Source organism: Dermatophagoides farinae, chromosome 5 (assembly GCF_024713945.1).
Source record: "Dermatophagoides farinae isolate YC_2012a chromosome 5, ASM2471394v1, whole genome shotgun sequence".
Lineage (NCBI taxonomy): Eukaryota > Metazoa > Arthropoda > Arachnida > Sarcoptiformes > Pyroglyphidae > Dermatophagoides > Dermatophagoides farinae.
In genome coordinates, this window is record NC_134681.1 from 3411909 (window position 1) to 3437527 (window position 25619).

A 25619-nucleotide genomic window follows, 5' to 3' on the forward strand; every position below is an offset into this window, starting at 1 on the left:
ATCAACAACAACAACATCAACTGCAACATCAACATCAACAACAGCAACAACAACAACAACAAAATTTCAATGTCAACAATTATCATTCATATTTTGGCCTATCTTCTGCAGCATCTTCAACAGCAACAACAACATCAACAACAGCGGCAGCAACAAATTATTATTGGTGAAAGAAAAATTTTGCCATATCGTTGACTGATGAATAAATGAATAAAAAAAAAATCTGCTGGTCTTTCTCGTTTTTTTTTTGGTTGTTTTCATCATTTTGTCAACAGAAAAAAAATCAATTTTTTTTTTTGGAACGATCCAGAATTTCATTTTGTAGTTTGTAGTTTCCTTTTTTTTAGTGTATTTAAATTTTTTTTTATTTTATTTCATATGTATGTAGATTATTTCAAATTTAGGTTTTTATTTTTTGAAAAAAAAAAATTTTTATTCACAAACACAAACACCGACGCATGCCGATTCAAAAATCATCAGCTGCTGCTGTTGCTGCTGCTGCTGTTTTGGGTTGTTGTTTCATCCATCCATTCACCATTACATACAAAACATTTCATTCCATTTTCTCATATTAAATGGCTCACATAACGTATAAATTTGATCGGAAAAAAAAACAATCAAAACAAAAAAACAAAAATTTTTTTCTTGTAAAATTCATCATTGAATAATGTTCCTGAATCATACACACACACACACCACAAAATTCTTGATTTCATTTTTTCATTTATTCTTCAAAAACACATACCTCTTTCTCTCTCTCTCTCTCTTTTTCTGTTCATCATGATCATCATGTTTAAATCTTTTTTTTTTTTTTTTGATGTGAATGCAAAAAATTGACCCGAAACATACGTTTTTACCTGCATATATGCATATATATGAAATATAATACGTTGTTATGCAATTCTAATTCATTGATATAAACAAAATAAACAATGTTGATGATGATGGAGAATATGTGAGCGTAAGCATCAAATTCATTTCCAACAATTTTTCATTCATTCATTCATTCGCATTCATCAATCGATCCATCCATTGAAATTATTCAGAAAAACAAAAATCCATTCACATTTGTTTAATATACACACACACACACACACACAATATTTGTTGTTGTGTTTGGTTGGTTGTTTTTTTTTCATTTTCATTTCATTCCATTCCATTCCATTTTTTTGTAATTTGTAATTTCATATGAAAATCATAAATTTGATCTGATTTTTTTTGGACATTCCATATATGAAGAAAAAAAAATTTCACCACCACCACCACCACCACCATCATCATCATCATCATCATTATTCCATAAAATTCAACAAAACAAAACAAACAATGTGCAAATGCCTCATTTTATCATTCATCAATATTTGATTCAACAATTGTCATTCATACACACACACACACACACACTTCATCATCATCATCATCATTAATATTGATCTACCTACAAGTAACTACTACTACTACTACTACTACCACTACGAATAAACAAATCAAATCATTTCATCTCAATCCATTTAATTCATCACCATCATCATCATTATCATTCATTCATTCATCGTTTATTTCCATAATTTTTCATTTACACATTTTCAATTATCACAAATACACACACACACACACACACACACAAACACAAACAAATGCTGCACCACTCTTCATCTCTGTTTCTTTCATTTTTCATTTTTCATTTTTCAATTTCATTTCATTTCTTTTTTTTTGGAATATAAAATAAAAACGATTCTTTCATTTAAAATTCTTTTATTATGTAATTTCATTTTCACCATTATCATTGATATTCTTCTTCTTCTTCTTCTTCTTATTATTATTATTATAAAATGAATGAATGAATGGATTATATAATAATATATGAATAATTATTAATTATAAATAATAAAATAAAATTATTATTATGAAAAACAAAACAAAAAACAAAAAAAAAATTCTTAGAAATTTTCTTGGAAAAAAATTTTGTTTTTTTGGAAAAGTTTCCCGAAATTTTTTGTTTTGAAATTTAGTAATCATCAGGCCAAATTGATCGATCATCATCAGTCGCCTAACACAATGGGCTGCTGTCAATCATCATTCATTCATTCATTTCAACGTGATGATGTGTAATTTGGTTGTTGCATTCATTTTTCATCATCATTCTCTTTACGGTTGTTATTTTGTTTGTGTGTGTTTTTGATTTGATTATTTCAGCATTTTTTATATATCTACTTTAAATGATGAACGAAAAAAAATTGGTCAAATCATGCGTGAAAAATTGGAACAACAACCGCAACAACATTTCAATAATGTAAGTTCAATTCAAGATCAATTGGTCAATCGTTGTGTTGATCGTTGTGTGTGAAACATAATTATGCGCGCATTTCGTTATCAAATATCAAACAAACGAACAGAAAAAAAATCTGATAACTTAATTAATGAAATTGAAACGAAACAAAACAACAAAAAACAAAAAGAAAAAAAATAGATCAATCGATCGATCGATTCATTTACAAAAATCAATCGTCGCCGTTACACACATACACACACATTAACCAATTAACAAGTATTTCGATATATTCATTTCAAGCCAATTAAAAAAAAAATTCACTGAATCAAATCAAATCGATGAAATTGAATGTATTGAATTTCGATAATTTTTTCTTTTTCTTTCATTTTTTCTTGTTGATTGATTGATATTTCCGCTCTATGAATGCTGTTTAATGTTTAATGTTTGATTAAGAAATTTTCAACCGAAAAAAAATATGCTAGTGGCATTTGTACACACACACACACAGAGAGAGAGTGAGTGAGGCAAAAAAAAAAATACATATCGATTATATCAATCAAAACTATCGATGATCAAAAACAGAAAAAAAAAATTTAAGTTACCTGTTGCTTGTTGTTGTTGTTGTTGACAACATCAAAAATGATGATGATAAAAAAAAAATTTTGATAGAAAGTGAGTGAGCAAAAAAAAAAAAAATCAAACATTTGATTCGATATTTCATTTCACTTTATTTCATTTTTTTTTCTTCTGACAGTTTCAATCATCATTTTTTTTCTTCTTGTTGTTTTTTTTATTGATTAAGCCAATCATCATCATCATCATATGACTATGATGCTGATGATGATGATGATGATGATGAATAAATGTCTAGAAGAAGAAGAAGAAAAAAAAGAATTTCTTGACTACCTTGACTACTTTGACTTGATCAAATCATCATCATCGTCGTCATTTTTTTTGGGGGGTAGATGATGATGTGAAAATAGTAAAGTGAAATTAATCAACATATGAAACGTTTTCCAAAACATGACAGTTGGGTTTTTTGTTGTTGTTTTTATCATTCGATTTTTTTCTGCAGAAAAAAAAATCCAAAACAAACACACTCGCACGTACTAAAGTTTTGGTCAGTTTTTTTTTCAACCAGAAAATATTTTTTTTGAAATTTTGTTCGTTTCGACATCATCATCATGATGATGATCAACTTTGAATCTTTTCAGTGTGTGTTATCCATCAATAAAAAAAGAAGAAAATCTAATGTCCAAAACAACAGCAACTGCAGCGAAGAAAAACATTAACACGCGTGAACAAAATAAAATAAAAATGAAATGAAATGATTCTTCAGATTTTCATTCATTCATTTGTTTCCTTGATGCAAATGTTTTTGGTTCTTTTTTTTAACGAAAATCCATGGCAATCCGAGGTTTCCGGTTTTTTTTATACGGATTGTTTTTTTTCATGGCAAGAAAATAAACGAATCTTTTTTTCTTTTCCTTAAATCTTTTTTTTTTTTTTTTTGCTGGATACTTTCCATTCCCCAATGTCTGTGTTTTTGCAACGTTTTGTAAATCTTTCGAATATCGTCATAGTTTGCTTTCTTTTCGTTTTTCGTTTTTTGTTTTTTGTTTTCGATCTATTGGTGTTTTATCGGAATGAGAAATAGAAAAAAAAGATGTAAGAAAGAGAAAGAAAAAAAACGAAAAAAAAGATAAATTAAAATCGTGACCAATGGACATCATACCATGGATTTGATCATCATCATCATCATGAATTGATTGAACAGGAAACCATATTTAAAAGCCAGAAAAAAAATCGAAAACTTTTTTTTTTGGAAAAAAAATCACTACATTAAGAAAACGAAACAAAACAAAACAAAACACCCAAAGCACAAGCTCATATTGTGTCTGTGTATGAGTGTTGTTGCATCTTTGTTTTTTCTTTCTTTATCTTTCAGCCCGAAAAAAAAGAAACATCACGAAATACGATTATAAAAATGGTCTCTCTCACTCTCTGAGTGTATGTTTATGTGTGTGTATGGATCATTTTTCGCATGTAGCCAGAAATAGAAAAGAAAAAAAAACGATAAACCTCTCCACATCAGTATTAAACTGATTGAATGAATGAATGAATTGATTGAAAATTGAATATTTGAAAAAAAAACTAGTTGCTTTCGGTTGTTTCGCATGAATTCATGACAAATATAAAACCAAAAAAAAAAACGAAAATTTTTCTATGTTTCTCAGCATCATTGATTGACTGATTGTGGTGGCGGCGACGGGTATACACAATGTTACAATTTTTTTGATTTTTTACTAGAATTTTAAATTTTTTCCAATGAAAATATTTAATGTTGTCGTTTAAATATTCAATCAATCGAATCTTCTTCGTACGTATCGATTAAATTACTGAAAATTGATAATGACAATGTTTTCTTTTTTTTCCTTTGCGTTTAACTAATTCAAAAAACAACAAAAAAAAATATATTTCAACACAAAGATGTTGTTCGAGTGCAATTTTATTTATCATTCAAATTAATCAATCAATGGAATCCATTAATAATAAATATAAATGATATATATCCTCTGCATTTGGCTAGACGTGATTCCAAAAGATTGAAAACCAAACGAACAAAAAAAAAATTGATTGACATTTCAATATCAATCACACAAACACACACACACACACAGAGCTTCTGGATTCATATCGTCAATGATGATGATGATGATGATGGCCAAATGAGCGTTGTGCGGTATATATGTAATCAAGGAATCTCTTTTTTAATTGATGCTCATCATCATTATCATTTGCGAATCCTAGATGCTGTGATTTCAGTGAGAAAAAAAAGAAATTTTTTTTTCTTCTTTTTCGTTGATACAATGATGCAGCAGCATCATTATTGCATTTTTCTTTTTTGTTTTTTTTTCTTCAAATAATTGGGTCGATGTATGTATTTTGGTGGTGGTGGTGGTGTCATTTTAAATTTCAACTTTTTGTTGTTGTTGTTGTTTTTTTTACACTCATTATCATCATCAGAGATTTTTTTTTCAGTAGAAAAAACGATTTAAAATTTTCCCATTCGTTTGGTTTTGCAGCAAAAAAAATGATGATGATGAAATCTATCTAATCGGATGATCGGTAAAAGATGCAAAAAATAACTGATAAATTGGAAAAAAAACCGAGCCACATCTATTCACAATCAATGAGAGAATTTTGTAAACGACAACGTCCACAACAACAACAACAACAACTACTACGCAAAAAATATAGAATCACGATCAATCGATCCACAAACAGCGTTAATGATTGGTTTCAAACAAAACAAAACAAAAAATTGTTAAATTATCGAATTTCGTTCATTTCGTTATTTTCGACAAAACACGACGATGATTGAAATCACAATTCATTCAGACGCGCGCGTGTGTGTGAAAAATCAATTATCGATATAGAATATCAAAAGAGAAAAGTGTCATAATTACTAGTCATATTTATTTGTTGGAAAATTATTTCATTTCATTTCATTTCAAATCATTTGTAATATGATTACGATTGATGATGATGATGATGATGATAATAATTATCATTTACTATCACCATTATAAATCATCAAAAAGGAAATTTTCGAGATTTTTAATGAAAAATTCGTGATGTAAACCAGATTTTTTTTCAAAATACAAAACAAAACAAAACACAAAAGGTCATTTTACAATGATAAGACAAACCTTTCATGTTTTGGTCAATTAATTTTTGGTTTGAATGGCAAGCAACAAAAAAAAGGTGAAAAAGATTTATTTTGGTTCCACCTTTAAAAGTAATTTGATTTTCGTTGAAAAACTGGTCATTTTTTCACACATTTTTAAATGCCATGCACATGTGTGTTGGTGTAAATCGATTTTTTTTTCTCCTCTCAATATCCAAACATAATCTGGTCAATTTTTCTTTCTTTTATTTTTTTTTCGATTAAAGCAAACACAAAATTTAAAGTGAATCACGTGTGCTTCATCATCCATTGTGGTCAACAAACCTAACCAAACCGAAAAAAAAAATATTTTTGCCATCAAATATTGGATTTTTCATCGGTTGTGTTTTATTTCCCCACAAACACAATTGTGTTTGTCGTTTTTTTTTCCTTTTTTTTCACGAAAAAAAATTCGCTTCAAGTTATAAATCCAAAATAAAAAAATTTTAAAGAATTTTTTTTGCAGAATAAAAAAAACTGATTGTACGTGCTCAACATTGTTATACATACATACATTGGTCGTCACGAACCAATCATGTATGTTTTTCTTTTATTTTTTCTTTTTCTTTTTTGATTTGTTGATTTTGTGAACAACAATGAAAAGATAACGAAATAGAGCGAAATTCTGACCATACGACGTGACATTTCTATGTTGGTTGTGGTGGTGATGGTCACACACACACACACACACTAAGATTTGTTGTTGGATTTGGAAAAAAAAATTCCATACTCGTGTTACACACGCTTTATTGATCGGATTTTTTTTTCTCATTTCTGCATTGTCCATCAGTAGCAGCAGCAGCAACAGCAGCAAATCAAAACAATTTTTTTTTTTCGTTTAAAAAAATAAAAAGTTTTTCAAATTTCATTCGCGTACGTGCTGTACGAACTTTGACATGTTTTTTCTTTTTTTGCCTTTTGCGTTTTTTCATTTCTTTTCTTTTTTTTTTTTTTTTTTTTGATCAATTCATTCATTTTCTACTGAATTTCATATATCTGAAATTAAGTAGTGTGAAGAGAGAAAAAAAATAAAAATTAATTAACACAATTAAAACCACGTGTTATTTGTCTGTATGTGTTGAGCGATGAATTTTGTCTTTCTCTTCATTCTACTGAATAAAAGAAATAAAAACCATCTGTCCTGATGATGGCCAGTCAAAAAAAAAAAAAAATCAAAATCGTTTCAGACACCAAAAAATTTGATCGATTTGCAATAAGAATTGCTCTAGAAATTGAACGATGAAATGAATTTCAAGTGAATCAAAATAAAACAAAACAAAAAAGTTTGTCAATTATGAACACACACACACCACGAAATGAAAAAACATTACAATTCCTTTATATACATCATCATCATCATCATCATCAAACAAGACACATAATGTTTGTAACATCTGTTACGATGATATGATGATGATGATGATGATGTGATTTGATCAACAAGAAGTTTAATTCAATTTAAATGGAATGATCCATCCATCTAATTAATAATTTTTTTATAAAATTAAAAATTAATGGAATTGCGATCGCCATCTAGTGGCGATCAATTTAAAATTTACTGAATTTGCTTTCAATTTATGGAAGTGCTGCCATCTACCTAGCAGAGAGAAAAGAACTATGAATTTCAGCTATTTTTTTTCTGGGGCACGATAATTTCATCCAATTTTTTTGAAGTTGTGAAATATGGTAACATTTATTCAATATATGGTTTGCAAATTAAAATTTAAAAAAAAATTATAATCGAATAACACAGAAAAAGAATGTAATTTGGAATTCAAATATGAGATAACAAACGGCGAACCAATAGGCCAATGATGAGCATCACTACAGAATAATAAAGTACGACCAACGTTGACCACGATGACCAATTGGAGTAATTTTGTTGTTGAGCATGAACAATGGTTGGCTCAATAACCGAACCAGAACTGATCGATGATGATTCTGATTGATTAATTCCAGATTCAATGGTCGTCTGATTGGTGGTGATTGACTTGAGATGATGGCGAATCGGTCCACATAGATCACATTTCCAATGGCAAGATTTAATGGCCAAAGCACGACGTTCTTCGCTACTGTAGTCGAGAGCTCCGATATGACCGAGAGCTGGTGTCGGCATAAATGAGATGATGGCCAATAGAACAGTACGAATCGACCAACTTGGCATCCATGTTTCAGGATGATGGCCTGAAATGCTTAGACAGATTTTTTTGTTCAATTCAAAACGACCATTAGGCGTAAGCATTATGATCGAAGGTGGTTTCATTGGATATTCGTTGGGCAGTATGATTCGTCCATGATAAAGACCGCCAGAGAAATCAGAATCAGATGCACCACGAACAGTAAAATGCCATTCGAATATATTATCCTGCCACAATAATGAATAATGTCAGATTAGCAAAAATTTGTGTTAAACCTTGATACAAAAAATAAAAAATACCTCAAGTGGTCTGGCATAATACTCATGGGTTGGATGTTTCATTTCTTTCGCCTCTAGCAGAATCCGTTTGACCGCTGTCATTGAATAAGTTTGAATGAAAAGACATTCGTTGTGTGAATTGATGAAATGAAACAACCATGAAACATACCTGGCGATCGTAGATTATAGTTGACATCCATTATAGTTGATATTACACGATTATACAACAGTAACGAAAATTGGAAAGAAATGATCCAATGTATTGTGATCGCATCGTACAGTAATCATCACATCATTTTTTGCTCATTGCTTTGGTATTATTGATTATGTTGTCGTCGTAAGCAAACGTAAACAAAAGCTACATCATTTTCATGAACGTCCTATAGATGGCGTATGAATAGAATGAATTTAACGATAATTTTTTAGATAGTAAATCAATTTCAATTATTAATTTTCGGTAAATAAATTAAACCACCACCATCCAGAAGTGTGTTGTGAATTTAACTTTACATATAAAACAGATATATCGAGTATTTATTTTTATTTTTTGTACTAATAAATCATCAAGTGAGTTTTTATTATTGAAAATGCAAACAACAACAATCCATACATAATAATATGTGCGGTAGTATAGATTATGAGAAAAATTAGAAAAGTTTCTTTTCAAATGAGTATAATCCATGCACGCCACCTTCGATCTGAGCGGATGCTGTACGTTTTTCAAATTTAAGTACACCAGTGTACATCTGTTCTCTGTAAAGTGTGGATTGTAAATTAATTGTTATTATTGAAGGCAAGGTATTAAAATTGTTAACATTAACTCACTTTAATTGTTCCAGGCTTCGAACACCCATATCTTGACAGCCATAACGGATTCCATTTACGAGATAGGGTACAAAACGGTGGATCGACCCTTTATCCACTATTGCACCAGAAACACCTTGAGCGACTCGAACATTTTCATTGTCACTGAATTGATTGGCATATGTAAGTTAAATTGATGTGAAAAAAACAAAAGCTTACCTTTGAAAGTATCGTTGACGGGAACCTTCACCATCTTTGCTTTCCATGGCGTCAATTGAACCCATTCCTCGATACTTTTTGACTCGAACGCCATTTGAGTAATAATATTCACCGGGAGCTTCGGTTGTTCCGGCCAACATCGATCCCATCATACAACCGCTGGCGCCCAACGCCAACGCTTTAAGTATATGGCCAACAGAGGTAATTCCACCGTCGGCAATGGTAGGTACGTTAAATTTTCGTGCATAGTTGGAAACTTTGTATACGGCAGTAGCTTGTGGCCGGCCACAGGCCATCACTTCTTGTGTGATACAGATAGAACCGGAACCCATACCAACACGAAGTGCATCGGCACCAGCTTTGATCAGATTTTGAGCTTGTTTTTGTGAGACCACTAAACATAAAAAAAGACACAGGGTTATTGATGAACAATGAAAAGCAAGAATGTGACATTAATTACCGTTACCAGCGATGACTTGAATCTGTGGATAGGTCTTTTTAATAAATTGGATCATGTTAATCTGATAAATGGAATTTCCTTGGGACGAATCAAGAACGACAACATCGACACCGGCTTCAGCAAGTCGAGCTAAACGTTCTTTGTCGTGATCACGTGTTCCGATTGCAGCTCCTACCAACAGCTGATCGTTGGCATCTTTCGAAGCTAACGGATAATCCCGTTGCTTCTTAATGTCCGTACGTGAAATGAGCGAAATGAGGTGACCTTCTTTGTCGATGATTGGTAGTTTACCCTTCTTGGTCTTTTCCATTACTTTGACAGCGTCTTCCAGAGAGATACCATCATATGCAGTGGTCAAATCTGCAAAATTGGTCATCAATCCTTCTAGTGGTTCGTCCATGATTTCTTTCATCTTGAAATCAATATCACGCGATGTCACGATACCGAGTAATTTGCCGCCCAATTTTCCCGTATCTGTAATCGGAATTCCGGTGAAGCCTTTTTCGTTTTTCACCTTGAGTACATCACGTACGAGATGCGTTGGCGTTAGACAGACTGGATCCCGAATAAAACCGTGTTTATATTTCTTTACTTTGACCACTTCTTGGGACTGAAATTCGGCTGTACAATTATGGTGAATGATACCGATTCCACCGCAGAGCTGCACGTACAAAAAACAAAAGCCCAAAGCGTAAATCAATATGATAAATTAAACAAAAATTGTCATGTACTTACAGCCATAGCAATAGCCATATCGGACTCAGTTACTGTGTCCATTGGCGATGAAACGAGTGGAGTATTAAGTTGAATGCCCTTGGTCAGCTGAGTCGTAATTCGTACTTGATCGGCGGAAAAATCAATGTAGCCAGGTAAAACAAGGAAATCACTTTAAAAGTAAAACAAACAAAAAATCAGAATACCATGTCATGAGCTTTGAATGAAAAACACCTACTTGTAAGTGAGTCCATCACCCGATCCAAATAACTGGTGAGCAGTAAGACCGTCAGCTTCAAAATTGTCGCTGTTAATCAAACTGAGATCTTCGTGTGATACCATTCTGTTGATCCTGTGTGGATGACAATCACAGGTAAAACAAAATGGATATGACAAAATAAATGAGGCGATTAAACGCCAGAGATTCCATACACTGGCGCTTTAGACTTGTCCGATGAACAAGCCATCCACGTCGTGTTTAAAGTTCATTGGATTCTCTAGACTCAGAATTGAGAGCAGTCTATAAACCAAGCTATAGCAACACAGATTATTGTAGCCACTGACAGGTTTTTACTGTTTTACTGTTCTCTATATTATTAAATGTGAGATGATGAATAACCGATACAATCGATACCTTTCATCTCATCACAATTGATCGATTGGACCTCAGTGTTTCTAAGAAACATACCTGTTGTTGTTGTTTTTTTGAGCTGATGATAAAATCCGAAACAAATACAAAATTCAAGATGTTTATGGCGATGTTCAATATTATATCTTGGATAGGCGAATTTTCTTCGCTTTTTATACTCATCAAGCTAATCATCATCTAAATATCATCAACAAAACATTCGAATAGTTCGTTCGTTTGCTTCATATCAATTTCATTCATGTGATTGGTGAATGCTTTTACTTTTGGATCATGGGCGTACTTTTCAAAAAACCACACACACACACAGTGTCACCCAACTTTAGATACAATCAGGTCAATCCACATATTTATTGAAATATAAATTGAATGAAGATGATACGATCCTAATCACAACACACCAGTGCCAAAGCAGTGGAACAAATTTTTTTTTTTGCTATGTTGCTGATATGGCCACCACGATTATTGCAACCAATAACAACAATCTAATTATGGCCTGATCATTATTGGTTCGTTATCACGATTTTTGCAATCGGTAGTCTTCGACAATGATAACTACAACCAATGTTTGTCTTTCTAACGAAAGCAAGAGTTTTACAAGGACAGAGTAATGGATTGATGGACGGACAGACAGACAATGGAAAAAGAATCCCAACCAGACATTAGATTCATTGGTCCAGCATTGATAATGTTACCTGGTAATGTGGAGATTGATCGAGTTAGCGGATTGCTACTCAATTACGATCTTACGATCGATTGTGATTGAGGTGTTGTGTATTAACTTTTTAAGTATCCATATGACAGGTAAACAACGATAATGATGAGAGTAGTATATTGTGACGACGACTTTTTTAATTGTTCAAAATACAACTTTAGTGAGTTCCATCAGATTTGGGGCCATAAACCTTGGCCGGAAATCCTTTGGAAATCCACCCTGATGACTACGATTACTTTAATTGGCCTGGTAAGCAACATAGCCGTTATGGTTCTCGTGTTGAAACGACCACAAATTCGACAGCGATCACTCAATCTGTTTATCGTAAATCTGGCAATGGCTGACTTTCTAACAGTTCTGTTCATTCCGGCCGTATCGCTGATTGAGAATATTTTCCAGAATTATGAACTTGGGCCGCTAATGTGTAGCTTTGAAATTCTGATCAAAGGTAAGTGTTACCAGAATCGATCGATTTGATCTATTGAGTCATTTGCTCTATGCCTGTTTAGTTACTTGCATTCTGGCCAGCAACTTTTCCATCATGGCTATTTCATTCAAACGTTTCATCACTATCAGCTGTATCACGAATCCAAGTGATCGTTCGAACCATCGATCGCTACTTCTCATTGTAACCATCTGGATTGTATCAACATCGTTGGCCTATCCTTTAGCTCATATGCGTGTTTATCACGAACGTCAGTGGAAAGACTATCAAGAAGTTGGTTGTTTTAACCGATATCATTAACGAACCAAATTAAAACTTTACTTTTCTTTTTCAAACAGAAATGGTGCAACGACGAACCGCTTCATGCCTCAGTCAATTATTGGGTTTTTCTTATGACTCCCTTGATCTATGTACCGTTGATGATTATGATAGTGGTATATTCGCTAATGATTTACCGTATCAACCGATTCATCGACCAATTGCTCCAACACCGAACAGATCATTCAACTATGTTGGATAGTTTTCGAACAAACTCCCTTGCCTTTGGCCTGAATCAATTTGGTAACGAACAACTGCTATCCGACGATGAGAACAATATGGATATCCACCACCAGGTAAACATCATAATACAAAATAGTTAGACTGATAAACCTATGATTAATGTCTAGATGCCTGATGCGAATGCCGTTGATACGATCCAGAAGAGCCGTCGCCAATTTGTCGAACACAAATTGACTGCCAACAAACATAAGAAAGCCCTTATCAAGACCATGTTTGTTTACTGTTTGGTCACTCTGTTCTGTTGGCTTCCACTTCAGGTGCTTGTTTACTACCGGGCTTTCCGGCCTCCTAAATCGGTACGCTTTCATCAACCATTAGTGTACCATCCATGACTGATTCGTTTGATTCGAACAGCAATTGCCCAGCTGGTATGATCCAATCAAATTCTTCAGCCAAATCTTACTAACGGTCAACGCTGCCATCAACCCGTTTATTATGTTCGGAAAGACCTTTCTTCACTACATGAATCGTTACCGTGTCCGTCGACGGCAACAACGAATTAAAAATCAAATCGAATTGAACCTGTTACGTATCAAACCTTCATTCAACGCTGGACCGGATAAAATTGTACAACGTGCACCAGAACAGGAAATACAAATTTCGGATAAGAATCTGCCGCAAACTACCACTGAGACTGATTCAAATCGGCTTATCAGTCTTGATCGAGCGCAGATCATGGAAACACTGAAACATGGCCAGCAAGCTGGTACATTGTTGGTCATTCAGACATCCACACAAACGGAAACAATAACGCTAAGCAACGGAAACGAAGAACGACATGATCAGGCCAATGAGCCAAATGCAAGTACTCATATTATCACTAAACATATGCTACAAAAGTATAAGCCACAAATTTTTGAACGTCGAAACGTATAACCAGAAGAAGAAGATAGCATCCCTAAAAATGAATATGAACATGAACCATCCATCCACTCATTTGTTATCATTTTTTATCATTGTATTGATTATATGATTATAGTCATTGCTTTTTATACTATAAAAAGTCTAATAAAGTTTATTTTCTTCGAAAAAAACCATACCGATTCAATAAACACAATGTACACATTGAATAAAAATTGTTATCACTCGAAATTTGTGATGGTCTGATCATTTTTCATTTGATTTTATCGTTTGATGTTTGAATCTGGAACAAAGTCCACCAATATAATGAATATGCTTAATTTTCAAACATTGATACCATACAACCAATGGTAGTAGCTGTGGTTATTTTATCGTCTGATGTCATCATGTTTCGATCGATGCTGTTGTTGTTGTTAATTTTGATGTTTACAGTGGCTAAATGTCACGAAACTGGTAATAATAAAAAATTGGCCAACGACGGTAGTAATGATCCAAACAACAACATTCTGGACAATGTATTCGATTGGGTGTTTGGTGAACCGGATGATGATCATGAATTGCAACATCATTTTGGCTATCTACGTGGCTCAAACGATGATAAAGATGATCTATCAAAATTGGCTAGTACGCTTGGAATAAAACCAGAATTTTTCAATTTCAAAGCACACGATTATGATAATAACGACCGAATCGATGGACTTGAATTGTTGGCCATGTTTATCAATGAACGAAGCACTGGCCATGAATCGAATAAAAACAACAACGAACAATGGATGAATTTGTGTGCAAGTAAGTCAATAAAAACAATGACAACAGATGATCAAATACAGAATTTATTTAAAAACAACAAAAAAAATTTAGACCATAATGTATTTTTGCAAAGTATAAACTTTTTCTTTTATTTCTATGATTTAACAGAGGCAATTGATCGACTTCTTGAACAAGAAGATCGTAACAGAGATGGATATCTGGATTTCAGTGAATACGCACAGGCTAGACAACGGATTGCCCAGATCTAAAACAAACAAATGGATTATTGGCTTTTGATTTGATTGATTTGTTAACATGTAACATCTTTGTAAACAAATTAGTATGATGATTATGATAATGATGATGGTGCTTTAAAATAATATATAAAGCTCAGATTTCTTTGACCACTTTATCTGTACATTCGAGAACTGCAGTTGCCAAACCAAGACTGATTGATGGTACATTCTTTGGCAAATGGGGCTGTCCATTTAATTCCAACAATTTAGTGTTGAATGCCTGATCACGAATACAATGTTTGATGGCTACCCATTCTTGTGGTATGCATGGATTATGTACGATTGGTCCACATCGTTCGAATATTGTTACAATTTTTTTCCGCATATCAGCATCGATCTTTGGAAAATTGGATGGTAATTCGGCTCCATCACGTACCATTCGTTCAATGCAACGGCTATTCACCTGTGGCCAGATAATTTCCGATTTTTCACTCAAAAGATTACCAAAACGTTCACAATACTTGGTGTGTTGTCGATCAGATATCTTTTCGGCTAGATTGGCAAAATTTTCAATCTGATTACGATTGGGTTGACCGATGGCCATGTCAAGCGTAAGCAGGACACCGATAACGATAACGATTGGGAAAATGTAGAAAATGTGTCCGTTCATGTTGTCGATGGCTGGTATATTGAATCGAATGAATAACCAAAATGATGAGAGATGTCAGTCTTAAATAGCTGGTATCACGAATTGAAACGTGACGAATTTTTGTTTCATGGCACGATCATCAATCGATGCAATTCAATATAATTTATAGCAATGAACCGGCAGCTAATGCGTGACGTTGTGGCAATTGTGATTCGTGATTACTGAACGAATGAAAAAAAAAATCGTTCAGAATGCATCATGGATACTTTGCAATTGTCGTACGGCCAAATCGGTTGGTAAACAGAACCGAAGATTGGATAATCGATCCAATTGCCGAAGTGCATCTTCGAATCCAGTAGATGCAGTATATGACCATTTTTCGTAACATTCATTCACAATTGTTGGATTTCTTAGAATAAGTCTCAACCATTGAGACAGCATCTGTTGACTAAATTGAAAAAAAAACAAAAAATTTAATCAAGTGAGAACGTTGTCTTTTTCACTTACTTGAGGCCACGACAGATAAACACTTTGAAATGAGAATCCATGTTACGCTTGAAACGAGTATGAGAATCGTTGATATCATCAATTGCTGCAAGCAGACTATGTTTTGGACTAGTTTGATGTCCGGTCACCGACTGCAAGCCGAATGATTGCGATAATCGTCTATTTGGTGTCGATCGGAATTTGCTGCCATTCTACATGAACAGAAATACATTGTCAGTCAATCAATGGATGGAAACTAGTAGCAGACGGAAACTGACCTTGAGTTCGTAGTAATAAATAATCAGCTGCCATACATGCATCGGTCGTGTTTTACTCATAAGCGTAGGTGACGTTTTGGAACTGAAACAACCCATTCCCATGCTGATCAATTGGCCAATAGTGGTGGCCGTGCCTGTAGTGGCCATAGTTGAACTGGTTAACGACAGTGATCCATTTGAATCGGTAGAATCATTCCAGTTACAATGGCCAATAAGGCCATGATGGATAAGATTACGAAGAGCGATGGCCAGACCCTTACGTACCATAATCGTAACTTGTTCGTAAGCAAAATAATTATCGATGACCAATGTCGTATTGCCTAATGAAATAAAATTGGCAGATTCTTCTGACGCATTGTTCGTCGATATTGTTGTGCAATTCATATTCTGTTCTTTGTAAAAATCCAATATAGACGTAATGGCTATTTCTAGTTGTGCACGTAAATCACCCCAATGTCGAGCACACGAAGCAGTAGTTCTTTTAAGTACATTTTGTTCAAATGGGATTCTGTTGTCTTGATGATAACGGGCTATAGCGGAAAAAAAGATATGAAATGATGAGGATCACATTTAATATTGACATTAAGCGCCGTTACTCACTAAAGTTCGAACAGGTTCCCATCTGTGTCCAAGCAAAGACATGTAAAAGTGATAAAATTCTTTTGAAAATATTGGCAGCCGTTTCAGTGTGATCGTTGTTATGACCTCGTTGCTTTGTTCTGGATTTCGTTTTCGAACGATTCCCGTTGCTGTTATGATTTCGTTGTTTATCTAAAGCTTCGTTACCCGTAGATCGATTTTTGGATAAAAATTTCATCAGATACGACGATGAAGATGATGATGAGAATGGCATATTGCCATTAGCTTGTTGTTGTTGTTGTTCGTACAGCTGTTTGTAATGCATTTTACTGCCGCCTAAATTGCAAATTTCAAATGTAAATAAGTTGATGATAAAAACATAACTAGGTTATGACACTCACCTTGTTGCAGAAACTGTATGAATCTTTCCAGATCTGTTACCTGGGTTTTCAGCTGAGATACAAGCTGTTCTTTCATTATGACAGGATTGACAAGCTAAAAACAAACAAAAAAGAAAAAAAATGGTATGATATAAGTCAGGTTGGTTGACTAGCTAGAATTATAAGGATGCTTACCTCCTTGACAGCCTGGTCGACTTTACGACGAAGTTGTTCAGGTGTTAGTTGATCAATTTCATCGATAGATAAAATGGGCAATTTGGATTTCAGCTGTTCTATGATGGCATTCTGTCGTTCTAAAAGCATTGAGTTGGGTAATGAATTTAGTTCTCCCGTTTCGTATGCATATCGTTCCAAGTCTTCCAACTGATCTTTTAGCTGGCTAATTAGCTCTTTCTGGCGGCTACGTTGTCGTTCTAGTTTCTCTTCTGTAATTAGCATTGTACTCGAGTGATGCAACTTATTCGTTCTATCGGTAGTTGTTGATGTAATGGTCATGCCGCTATGTACAGAATCAGCATAATCAGCTGCTGGTTGTGAACAGCTCCAACTGCTTCGGGCATGGTAATCACGGCTTATAGAATCGTCGCGTTTATGATCATCGCCTTCGTAAATCGGGCCATCGTTATCTTCGTCTTCGAAAACATCATCGGCCATCAGACTTGTGGCCATCGACACCGATCGTTGAAGGCTTGTGCCACCTTCAATCGCTAATGCCGGATTTGTGCAAAGCATAAGTTCGGGAATTCCACGATTTGCGAATGTCTCAAGCTCGGCCAGAAGCGTCTCTCGTTTCTTGGCGTCGATGTCTTTGGCTTCGACAATTTGTCTAAGCCGAAGCTGTACCTGGGCAAAGTGCGAGGTAAGAGCGACTAATGAGTTGTTAAGCAATTCTTGTTCGTGTTCCATCTGATTAAGTCGTCCGTATAAAACGTTTGATTCTGTTTCGGACACGTCATCTTCTTCGTCTTCTTCCCCTTCAATCATCTCTGATTCAGAGCTTTGTTGTTTACCATGAAACACATTGATTAGATCATCCTTTGTAGTATTCGGACGTAGTGCTCTTTGTCGATCGTCGCCTTTCAGACGAATTACTGGACCGTTCAGCTGGTTCTGTGTCATCAAAATCTGCAGGGTCATCGTCAAATTCAATAAATGATTTGATGCGTTCACGACAAAGAACAGAACCATTGTCTTCGTGTTTTGTTTGTCGACTACTGGCCAATTGATCAAATTGAGCATAAAGGTCATGTTCATCATTCTGTTGGATCGGTGAACATTGTGGCGATAAAGGTTCGGCTGTCATTGTCGATTTGGAAATCGGTTGTGACGATTGTTTTTTACCGATCATGGAATATTGGTCATCAGACGATTGCATCAATGGATCCTGGTGTGAATTACAGATTTACTGAGAATCAGATGGTCATGATCATTATAAAACTTGGTACTTACCACAGTACGGACGATGAAATGTTTCTCTGCAATGTGTCCACACAAAACTCGAATAAGGACGTCAGATAGATAAATGGATGAATGAATGAATTGGATGACTGATCTGATGGGCCTAGGCTTGCACTATGATCTATATAGCAAGATATACACGCCATTGTATTTACACAATTTGCCGATTGGCTGACGTGTCGCCAGAATTTACTCACGCAAACACGCCAAATAGACAGACGTCAGTTCCAACGCCAATTGATTCGTATTCTGATTCAGAGAGTTACCTCTATTTAGTTGCCACCACCACCACCACCACCACCACGACAATTGTGAAATTGATCGCGTAATATTGCTGATAGTAATTTTCAACTCAAATCTGAGAATAGTTGTGTATTTATTTCCAAATGGCCAAATCTGTTCGCGCAACATCCTGTTTTTTTTTGTTGTTGTACAATATACGTCATCATTGGCGAATGAAATTCATTAATAATCATTGATTGATTCATTGATCAAGACATGATTGATATGACCGACCACTGTATAGTTTAAATCATCTGACATTCATTAACCATATGGAGATATCAAAATCGAAATAGAAATACAATACTAATCGATCGTCGATAATGATGAATACAAAGTTGAGAGAGAAAAACTTGGTAAATATTAGATATATGTTGTTCCCAATGCCATCTGTCGATTGAACCGGGCTTAAATTTTTTTTACGTGAAATTTTTTTTTTTATTAAACAAAATTTGAATATATAAAATACGAGGAAATTTGTTGATTGTTTGTTTGTTGTAACCTAACATCATTTGGTCATGTCTTGTTGTTGTAAAATCTATGATGATTGTAGCATGAATAAAAAAAAATACTGGTTGCTGTGTTTTGTGTGTGTTTCTTGTTTAGAGTGTGAGTTCCATATTTATGATGAGAATCGAATCGAACAACAAAATAGTGCAACATTGAATGTGAATAATTTAGTGGTCGGAATTTCGAATCAGCTGCGTTTGGTGTTGTTGCCTTGTTGAGCCATCTCCCATTACCATCACACATTGATCTGTGTTTCATCTCTAATTATCGGCCTTTGCATCACTAGTGCTAGTGCTGGTATTCTGTGGTGTTCGTTTGTTGGCCAAGAAATCCTGTAAAGCAGCTGCATTTTTTGCTATAAACGATCTTTCATCATCGAGCACTATATCAGCCATCACATCATTGACCGTAAGAGTTTGGACAGCTTGGTTTTTTTTACTACTAACGGGTTCCATTTTGACTGCCGGTTTACTCACCACCCGTTGAACGGTATCCATTGGCTGTTCATCTTCGTCCATTGATTGTCGACTTATCAAAGAAAGATTGATTGATTGATTAGTTCAATGAAAAACAACAACAAAAGGCTCACCGAATCGTATAAGGTCGATCACCGGATGAAGAAAAATAAAACGGATATGAGTATAACTTTTTGACAGAGAGTGCTTGGTCATCATTGTATGCTCGATCTTTGTTGGCATTCTCGTGGTCGCCATGAGGACTGAGACCAGCTGAGCGAATAAACTGATCAAGAACTTGATGCACATCCAGCGTACCTGGCTGATTACCGTACGGTTTACTGTTGAACGTGTTCGCCTGGCTAGGATTCGCGTGGAATGTGTAAGGCGATGTACCGATTTGACCACCTTGGTTCGGATAATAGTAGCTAGCCTTTTGAACCGATTCATCTGGCTGAATAGCCTGCGAATTTTGATAGCCATTGTTATTCGGATTGCCTCTCTGATAATCAGGCTGATGTTGATGTTGATATTGATTCGATGAAGATGGATAGTAATTGTTCGTTGGCTGACGCAACGGATATTCCTGGTAGTCTATCTGATTTGCATTGTTCACCGAAGAAGACTCACCGTACATTTGGGGTTCATATTGGCCATACTGATTTCCTGATTGGCTAAGCTGATAGATTGGATAATAGTTAGAGGCTTGAGGCAACACGTAGTCCTGATTCATAGAATTAGGATATATAGACGATTGTTGCTGATATGGCATCTATTCAACAACAACAACAACAAAAGCAACAGGACAGAAAAAAGGATGGATTAAACACAGACAAAAGACAAAAGGAACAGAACAGAATCTTACGTAATTGACTTTTTTGCGAATATTCCAGAATCGTTTGAAGAAATCAGAAAGGCCACGTTTATTACGAACAAATTGATCAGCACTAATATGATCTGTGGTCAGCGTAATGATAGCGACAGCTATCAGGGTGGCCATCACCATTGAATGCATCTGTTTCTAATATAGAAAAATAAAAAAGACATCTTCTCCATGAGAAACCTAATTCAATGTGATTGTGCCAAATGGGCCAAATATATGTTTACCATTTTTGGCAAGGGCAAATGAATCGAATCGATCTACAAATTGAGAACGAACGAACAAACTGATTTTCGATTTTATTGGTCTTCTATTTTGATGGCTGTTGTCGTGTCGAGCACAGGTCATTCAATGTCCAGTCGATTGGTTGGTAGCTCAGATTTTTTTTTCGTTATTATCAGATCGATCCTTTTCATCAATGGTAACTTTCATCAATAACGGAAACACACACACATACAAAGAGCGAGAGAGAGAGAGAGAGTGGAGAAGAGAACACTATGATGAACACTATGGTTACACCAATATGAAATTTCATAAGCCCGCTAGTGTTACACACGCTCACATACACACACACACACACACATATGCAATCGCAGCAAAGTTGATGATTGGGTTGATTTGGTGCCTGTGCCCAATGGCCCAAAATGACGTTCAGAATTTGAAATTTTTTTCAAGCTTTTGGAATTAACCACACGCGCACGTATAGCAAGTGTTATGGTTTTTTTTTGTGTGTGTTACGATACGGTTGGTTACTTCTTGCAAATAATCTGAACAAACAATGGTGGCGACTGATGTTCGATGGCCATCGATTTCAACTTTGATAAGTGCTAGTGCTTTTTTAATTTTCTCGATTCTCTCTCTCTTTATTCTACAATCTTAGATCACTAACCAATCTTTTTTCACAATCTTCGCTCCCTCTCTCTCTCTCACATACACACATACACATAATGTCCTTGCTTCTCTTTCTCTCTTTCTAAAGTTGAGTGGTAGAGTACTGGTCATTGGTATCAAATGGTAGTTGGAGAATCCAGTTTTTGGCTTCAGGTTTGGTTCGACCAGCAATCGACCAGAGAGCACTGTGCTTGGCACAAATGTTTTTTGGCTGAAAAGAAGGCATCGTTGATTGCTCTGGACGAATCGATCTAATCGGATCGGACAAAGCCTGGCTAGCTGTTTATCACATCGGATGATGAACAATTTTCCGCTTCACATGATCCGGTAGCCACAATTGGTTGTTTTTGGGGCCAATCACGGCAATTATAGAAAGCAATTAACCTGAGGCCATTCGATTTCGATGAACAATCCAATCATCAATTGTTTCAGGTAATTGGCCCTCCAACAATGGAAATGAGCCACATTATGCTTGCTCAATCAGCTAAGACGAAAATCTTCTAGATTCAGTTTATAAAAAGGTCGATGGACGAATGACCGGATGCCGGCCATCAATAGTAGTACAATGATGGCTATCATTGACACAAATTCGATACGTTCGACTGCTATAAATGGGCCAACCGATCGATATAGCGCCAATCAGATTTAGTTTTCGGTTCGTTGCTCGAAATCGACCTTAATCGTGGCATTGTCCGAAATGGGTTCACCATAATGCTCACAATGGTCATTCAGAAAAAGACCGACCTGTTTTGTTTGTTTGTTTGTCTGTGTTGTGTCGGGGCCAATCAATCATCATGTTGAGAGGGACAAGTCGAAAAAAATTTAACAAAAATACTCGATGATGATGTTCAACCTGCTCAAATTGGTTAGGTTATCCGGCGACTGTTCTCATACTAAAGTTGACCGTGATTGCCTGGACAACCAGTCCAGCTCTAGTAGTCACATTCATTTATTCATCATGTTTATCATCGATAATATCGTGTGGCTGTATATCGATAGTTCGGCTAGGTCATCATCATCATCATCATCATCATCATCGTCGGTAGCTTCTCGAATAGCATCAATCGAGTTTACCTATATTATAACTAGCTCAAGAATGAGGAAGCTTTACATTAGTGTGTGTGTGTGTCGGTGGATGTCAAGTTAAAGTTGCAAAAAAAAAAATTTACGAAACGAAAGTCAAGAAAATTTTTTGTTGTTGCAAGCCGGTAACCAACTGTAAATAAACGAGAATAGAGATATTTTGTTTCAATTAAAACGCAGGAGAAAAAAACAATAGACTCTTACCGGTGTCAATTATCAAACAATGGAAAAAAAATTTGTTGAAAAAAAATCACAGCTTTTTTTAGCGAAAAAGAAAAAAAAACCACAACAATTTCTACAGTATTGAAAATCACTCATTTCATGACCGAAAAGAAAATTGAAAAAAAAACAAAAAAAAAAACTCATCACCATTTTTGAAGTTGTAATACACGTATTGTATTGCTTGGAGTTTTTATCATCATCTTTTCACTTTGAGTGTGCAATCGAATGATTCAATATGACAAACATTTTATTATTCAAGACTTTTTTTCAGACAAAAAAAACAAAAACATCAATCAATTTTTCATTTTTTTTAATCAATTAATTACGTCTACGTACACCTACATAGACAGGAACCGTTTTCATCAGCACAAAACTATTCTCTATACGAAGTTCATTTGGAGTTTCTGGTGTTTTAAAGAATGAAAATTGACTAATTATTTGTGCTAGACCTAATTTTGCTTCGGACAAAGCGAATCGCATTCCAATACAATTTCTGGGCCCACCACCAAACGGTAAATATGTATATGGTACAATTTTGTGACGATTTTCGGGCATAAAACGTTCTGGATTGTAGCGATCAGGTTCGGGATAGTATTTTGGATTATGATGGATAGCGTATACCGGAATACGGACCATTCCTCCTTTTTTCAACGTATAATTACATTCCGGTATATGATAAGGTTCAGCAGCAATTCGTGTGAGTGCTACAGCCGGTGAATGATGTCGAAGTGTTTCGGAGATAACAGCATCAATGTATGGCATTCGCATAACGTGTTCGTAATCCAGTTTTTCGCCTTTATCCAATACAGCACGTACTTCTTCATAGAGTTTGTCCTGTATTTCTGGATATTTTGCCAATTCATACAAACAGAATGTTAGGGTTGAAGCAGTCGTTTCATAACCGGCCAAAAAGAAAACAAAACATTGTGCCACAATTTCTTCTTCACTTAGATATTTGGAACCAATAATGTCTTTGAGAATCATTTCCTCTTGTCGTTTTTCTTCTTCGCCTATTTGGATACAAAAGAACATTCACTGATAATCCGTATAAACAAACGTCAAATGTCGTTGTTACCACTTACCCACATTGACGTGATGTGAATCAAACTTGTCTTCTTCGTCGCTAAACTGTCCAGTTTTATGTTCGGCTTTCACCATCAACTGAAGCATATCATCAAATTTAAGATCAGGATTGTTACGTCGTTGACGAATCAAATGATAAGAGATATCATTGAAAAATCTTGAAGAATCATTCCTGAAGAATGGAGCACGAATATTCCGTAAAAAATCTTGCAGCCACTGTGGCAACAAAAAACGCGACAAACCAGCAACAATATTCAATTCGAATATGGAACGGGCATTTTTGACAAATTGATTATCCTTATCATGGTGGGCATTGGTTTCCGTAGCAAATGCACATTTGGCAATCACGTCCATTGTGAAGTTACCCATTACATCATGTACCTTGAATGATTTTTTCTGATCGACAAGCCGATCTAATGCATTCACAAGTGATTCAATACATTGAGACATTAGGCCTTCCATTTTACGTAATTTGGATGTAGTGAAACATTGGTGACAAAATCGATCGAATTCGTTTCCAATTATCATCACAAGCAGAAGCTAGATTCTGGGAAGCTATATTGCTTGATTTAATCGGTGCATTACGATTACGAAATAGATGAAAGTCCTGAACAAGAATACGTTTGATAATTGCCGGATCAGCCACAACAAGTGCTGGTTCAAGTCCACGATAAATTCTGTACAGAATCAGACAATCAAAATTGATTCATTCATTCATATAAAGAATAACGTTACCCATAAATTTCGCCAAATTGTTTCTGAAATTCCAATTGCATCAAAGGTTGCGGTTTAGACAATGAAAACATATTTCCAATAATTGGTGTCGGTTTTGGGCCAGGAATACCTTGCCGTTTCCAATAGCCAAATCGATATCGTGAATAGCTAATCAAGAAAAATGAGGTAATTTTTTTTTTGTACAACACACAAGAACACAGTTTTTTTTTGGTATACTCACATGTAATAAAAGAATGGTATCGATATGACTGTTATAAGAATGGAATTACCTAGCCAATAGCTAGGATTCAATTCCATCAAGAAAAATCGGTAGCTTGATGATTCCATTTTTGATGTTTAGTTTCAATGTCTGTCGATTGATCGATTTATATGCAGTGTAATGCAAATAACAAAAAAATTGTTATTTTCGATTCAACCACAAGTGTCTTGTGATTGCCATATATAATAATATAATATTAGCCCCATTTATCAATCAATACAGATCAATTATCTAATCAATCAATCAATCAGGCAATACAATGAAAGCATCGTTGTTGAGTGATGTACTAAATATATCAAACATTTTGTACAGTGCAAAAAAAATATCAAATTTTCACACAGCACACAGAAAAATGAGTCATGAAATAGTCTGATTTTAATCGAAAAAATCATGAAATAGCATGATTTTTTTCTAAAAATCAAGAAATAGTTAGACCTAGGTGCAATTGAGAAATAGTTCGACTTTTAGTCAAACTATTTCATGACTATTTTTCACATTCGAATTATTTCATGACTGATGGTCAAGAAATTTCTTAACTT

The 25619-nt window shown here is 34.8% G+C and overlaps 7 protein-coding genes across 10 annotated transcripts; 2 read left to right on the forward strand and 5 right to left on the reverse strand.

Annotated features, from left to right (window-relative positions):
* Window positions 1-7665: 7665 nt before the first annotated feature.
* On the reverse strand, window positions 7666-8864 carry LOC124492744 (ubiquitin-conjugating enzyme E2 J1). Its single transcript, XM_047055727.2, has 3 exons — window positions 8588-8864; window positions 8440-8513; window positions 7666-8367 (listed from the first exon to the last, which is right to left on the reverse strand). Exons 1-3 carry the CDS (start codon window positions 8616-8618, stop codon window positions 7777-7779), a joined length of 696 nt encoding a protein of 231 aa, XP_046911683.1. The 5' UTR covers window positions 8619-8864; the 3' UTR covers window positions 7666-7776.
* An 87-nt stretch (window positions 8865-8951) lies between these two features.
* On the reverse strand, window positions 8952-11425 carry ras (Inosine-5'-monophosphate dehydrogenase ras). Of its 2 annotated transcripts, none has more exons than XM_047055673.2 (7): window positions 11304-11425; window positions 10854-10967; window positions 10637-10787; window positions 9902-10562; window positions 9442-9835; window positions 9244-9387; window positions 8952-9171 (listed from the first exon to the last, which is right to left on the reverse strand). In XM_047055673.2, exons 2-7 carry the CDS (start codon window positions 10955-10957, stop codon window positions 9066-9068), a joined length of 1560 nt encoding a protein of 519 aa, XP_046911629.2. In that variant the 5' UTR covers window positions 10958-10967; window positions 11304-11425; the 3' UTR covers window positions 8952-9065. The 2 variants fall into 2 exon arrangements, with proteins under 2 accessions (XP_046911629.2, XP_075587208.1); XM_075731093.1 differs by having other exon boundaries at window positions 10854-10968; window positions 11308-11415.
* On the forward strand, window positions 11308-14016 carry LOC124492705 (cholecystokinin receptor). Of its 3 annotated transcripts, none has more exons than XM_047055699.2 (6): window positions 11308-12065; window positions 12138-12424; window positions 12486-12694; window positions 12760-13035; window positions 13090-13278; window positions 13337-14016. In XM_047055699.2, exons 2-6 carry the CDS (start codon window positions 12199-12201, stop codon window positions 13856-13858), a joined length of 1422 nt encoding a protein of 473 aa, XP_046911655.2. In that variant the 5' UTR covers window positions 11308-12065; window positions 12138-12198; the 3' UTR covers window positions 13859-14016. The 3 variants fall into 3 exon arrangements, with proteins under 3 accessions (XP_046911655.2, XP_046911647.2, XP_046911640.2); XM_047055691.2 differs by having other exon boundaries at window positions 11702-11959; window positions 12066-12424; XM_047055684.2 differs by having other exon boundaries at window positions 11702-12424.
* Window positions 14017-14166: 150 nt separating this feature from the next.
* On the forward strand, window positions 14167-15000 carry LOC124492753 (multiple coagulation factor deficiency protein 2 homolog). Its single transcript, XM_047055739.2, has 2 exons — window positions 14167-14632; window positions 14762-15000. The coding sequence occupies exons 1-2, from the start codon at window positions 14191-14193 to the stop codon at window positions 14860-14862; spliced, it is 543 nt and encodes a 180-aa protein (XP_046911695.2). The 5' UTR covers window positions 14167-14190; the 3' UTR covers window positions 14863-15000.
* LOC124492764 (RUN domain-containing protein 1) lies at window positions 14714-18808 on the reverse strand. The gene is given in 9 exon segments (XM_047055749.2): window positions 14714-15419; window positions 15762-15926; window positions 15986-16176; window positions 16243-16772; window positions 16843-17157; window positions 17223-17316; window positions 17397-18260; window positions 18262-18606; window positions 18672-18808. Coding segments are annotated over 8 exon segments (2931 nt in total). The 5' UTR covers window positions 18598-18606; window positions 18672-18808; the 3' UTR covers window positions 14714-14983.
* Window positions 18809-19375: 567 nt separating this feature from the next.
* LOC124492727 (uncharacterized) lies at window positions 19376-23097 on the reverse strand. The gene is made up of 5 exons (XM_075731094.1): window positions 22986-23097; window positions 21035-22914; window positions 20793-20948; window positions 20062-20699; window positions 19376-20000 (listed from the first exon to the last, which is right to left on the reverse strand). The coding sequence occupies exons 2-5, from the start codon at window positions 21035-21037 to the stop codon at window positions 19733-19735; spliced, it is 1065 nt and encodes a 354-aa protein (XP_075587209.1). The 5' UTR covers window positions 21038-22914; window positions 22986-23097; the 3' UTR covers window positions 19376-19732.
* A 135-nt stretch (window positions 23098-23232) lies between these two features.
* On the reverse strand, window positions 23233-25237 carry LOC124492684 (cytochrome P450 3A21). Its single transcript, XM_047055651.2, is given in 5 exon segments — window positions 23233-24013; window positions 24086-24572; window positions 24574-24763; window positions 24822-24968; window positions 25042-25237. Coding segments are annotated over 5 exon segments (1623 nt in total). The 5' UTR covers window positions 25149-25237; the 3' UTR covers window positions 23233-23321.
* Between the last annotated feature and the right edge of the window lie 382 nt (window positions 25238-25619).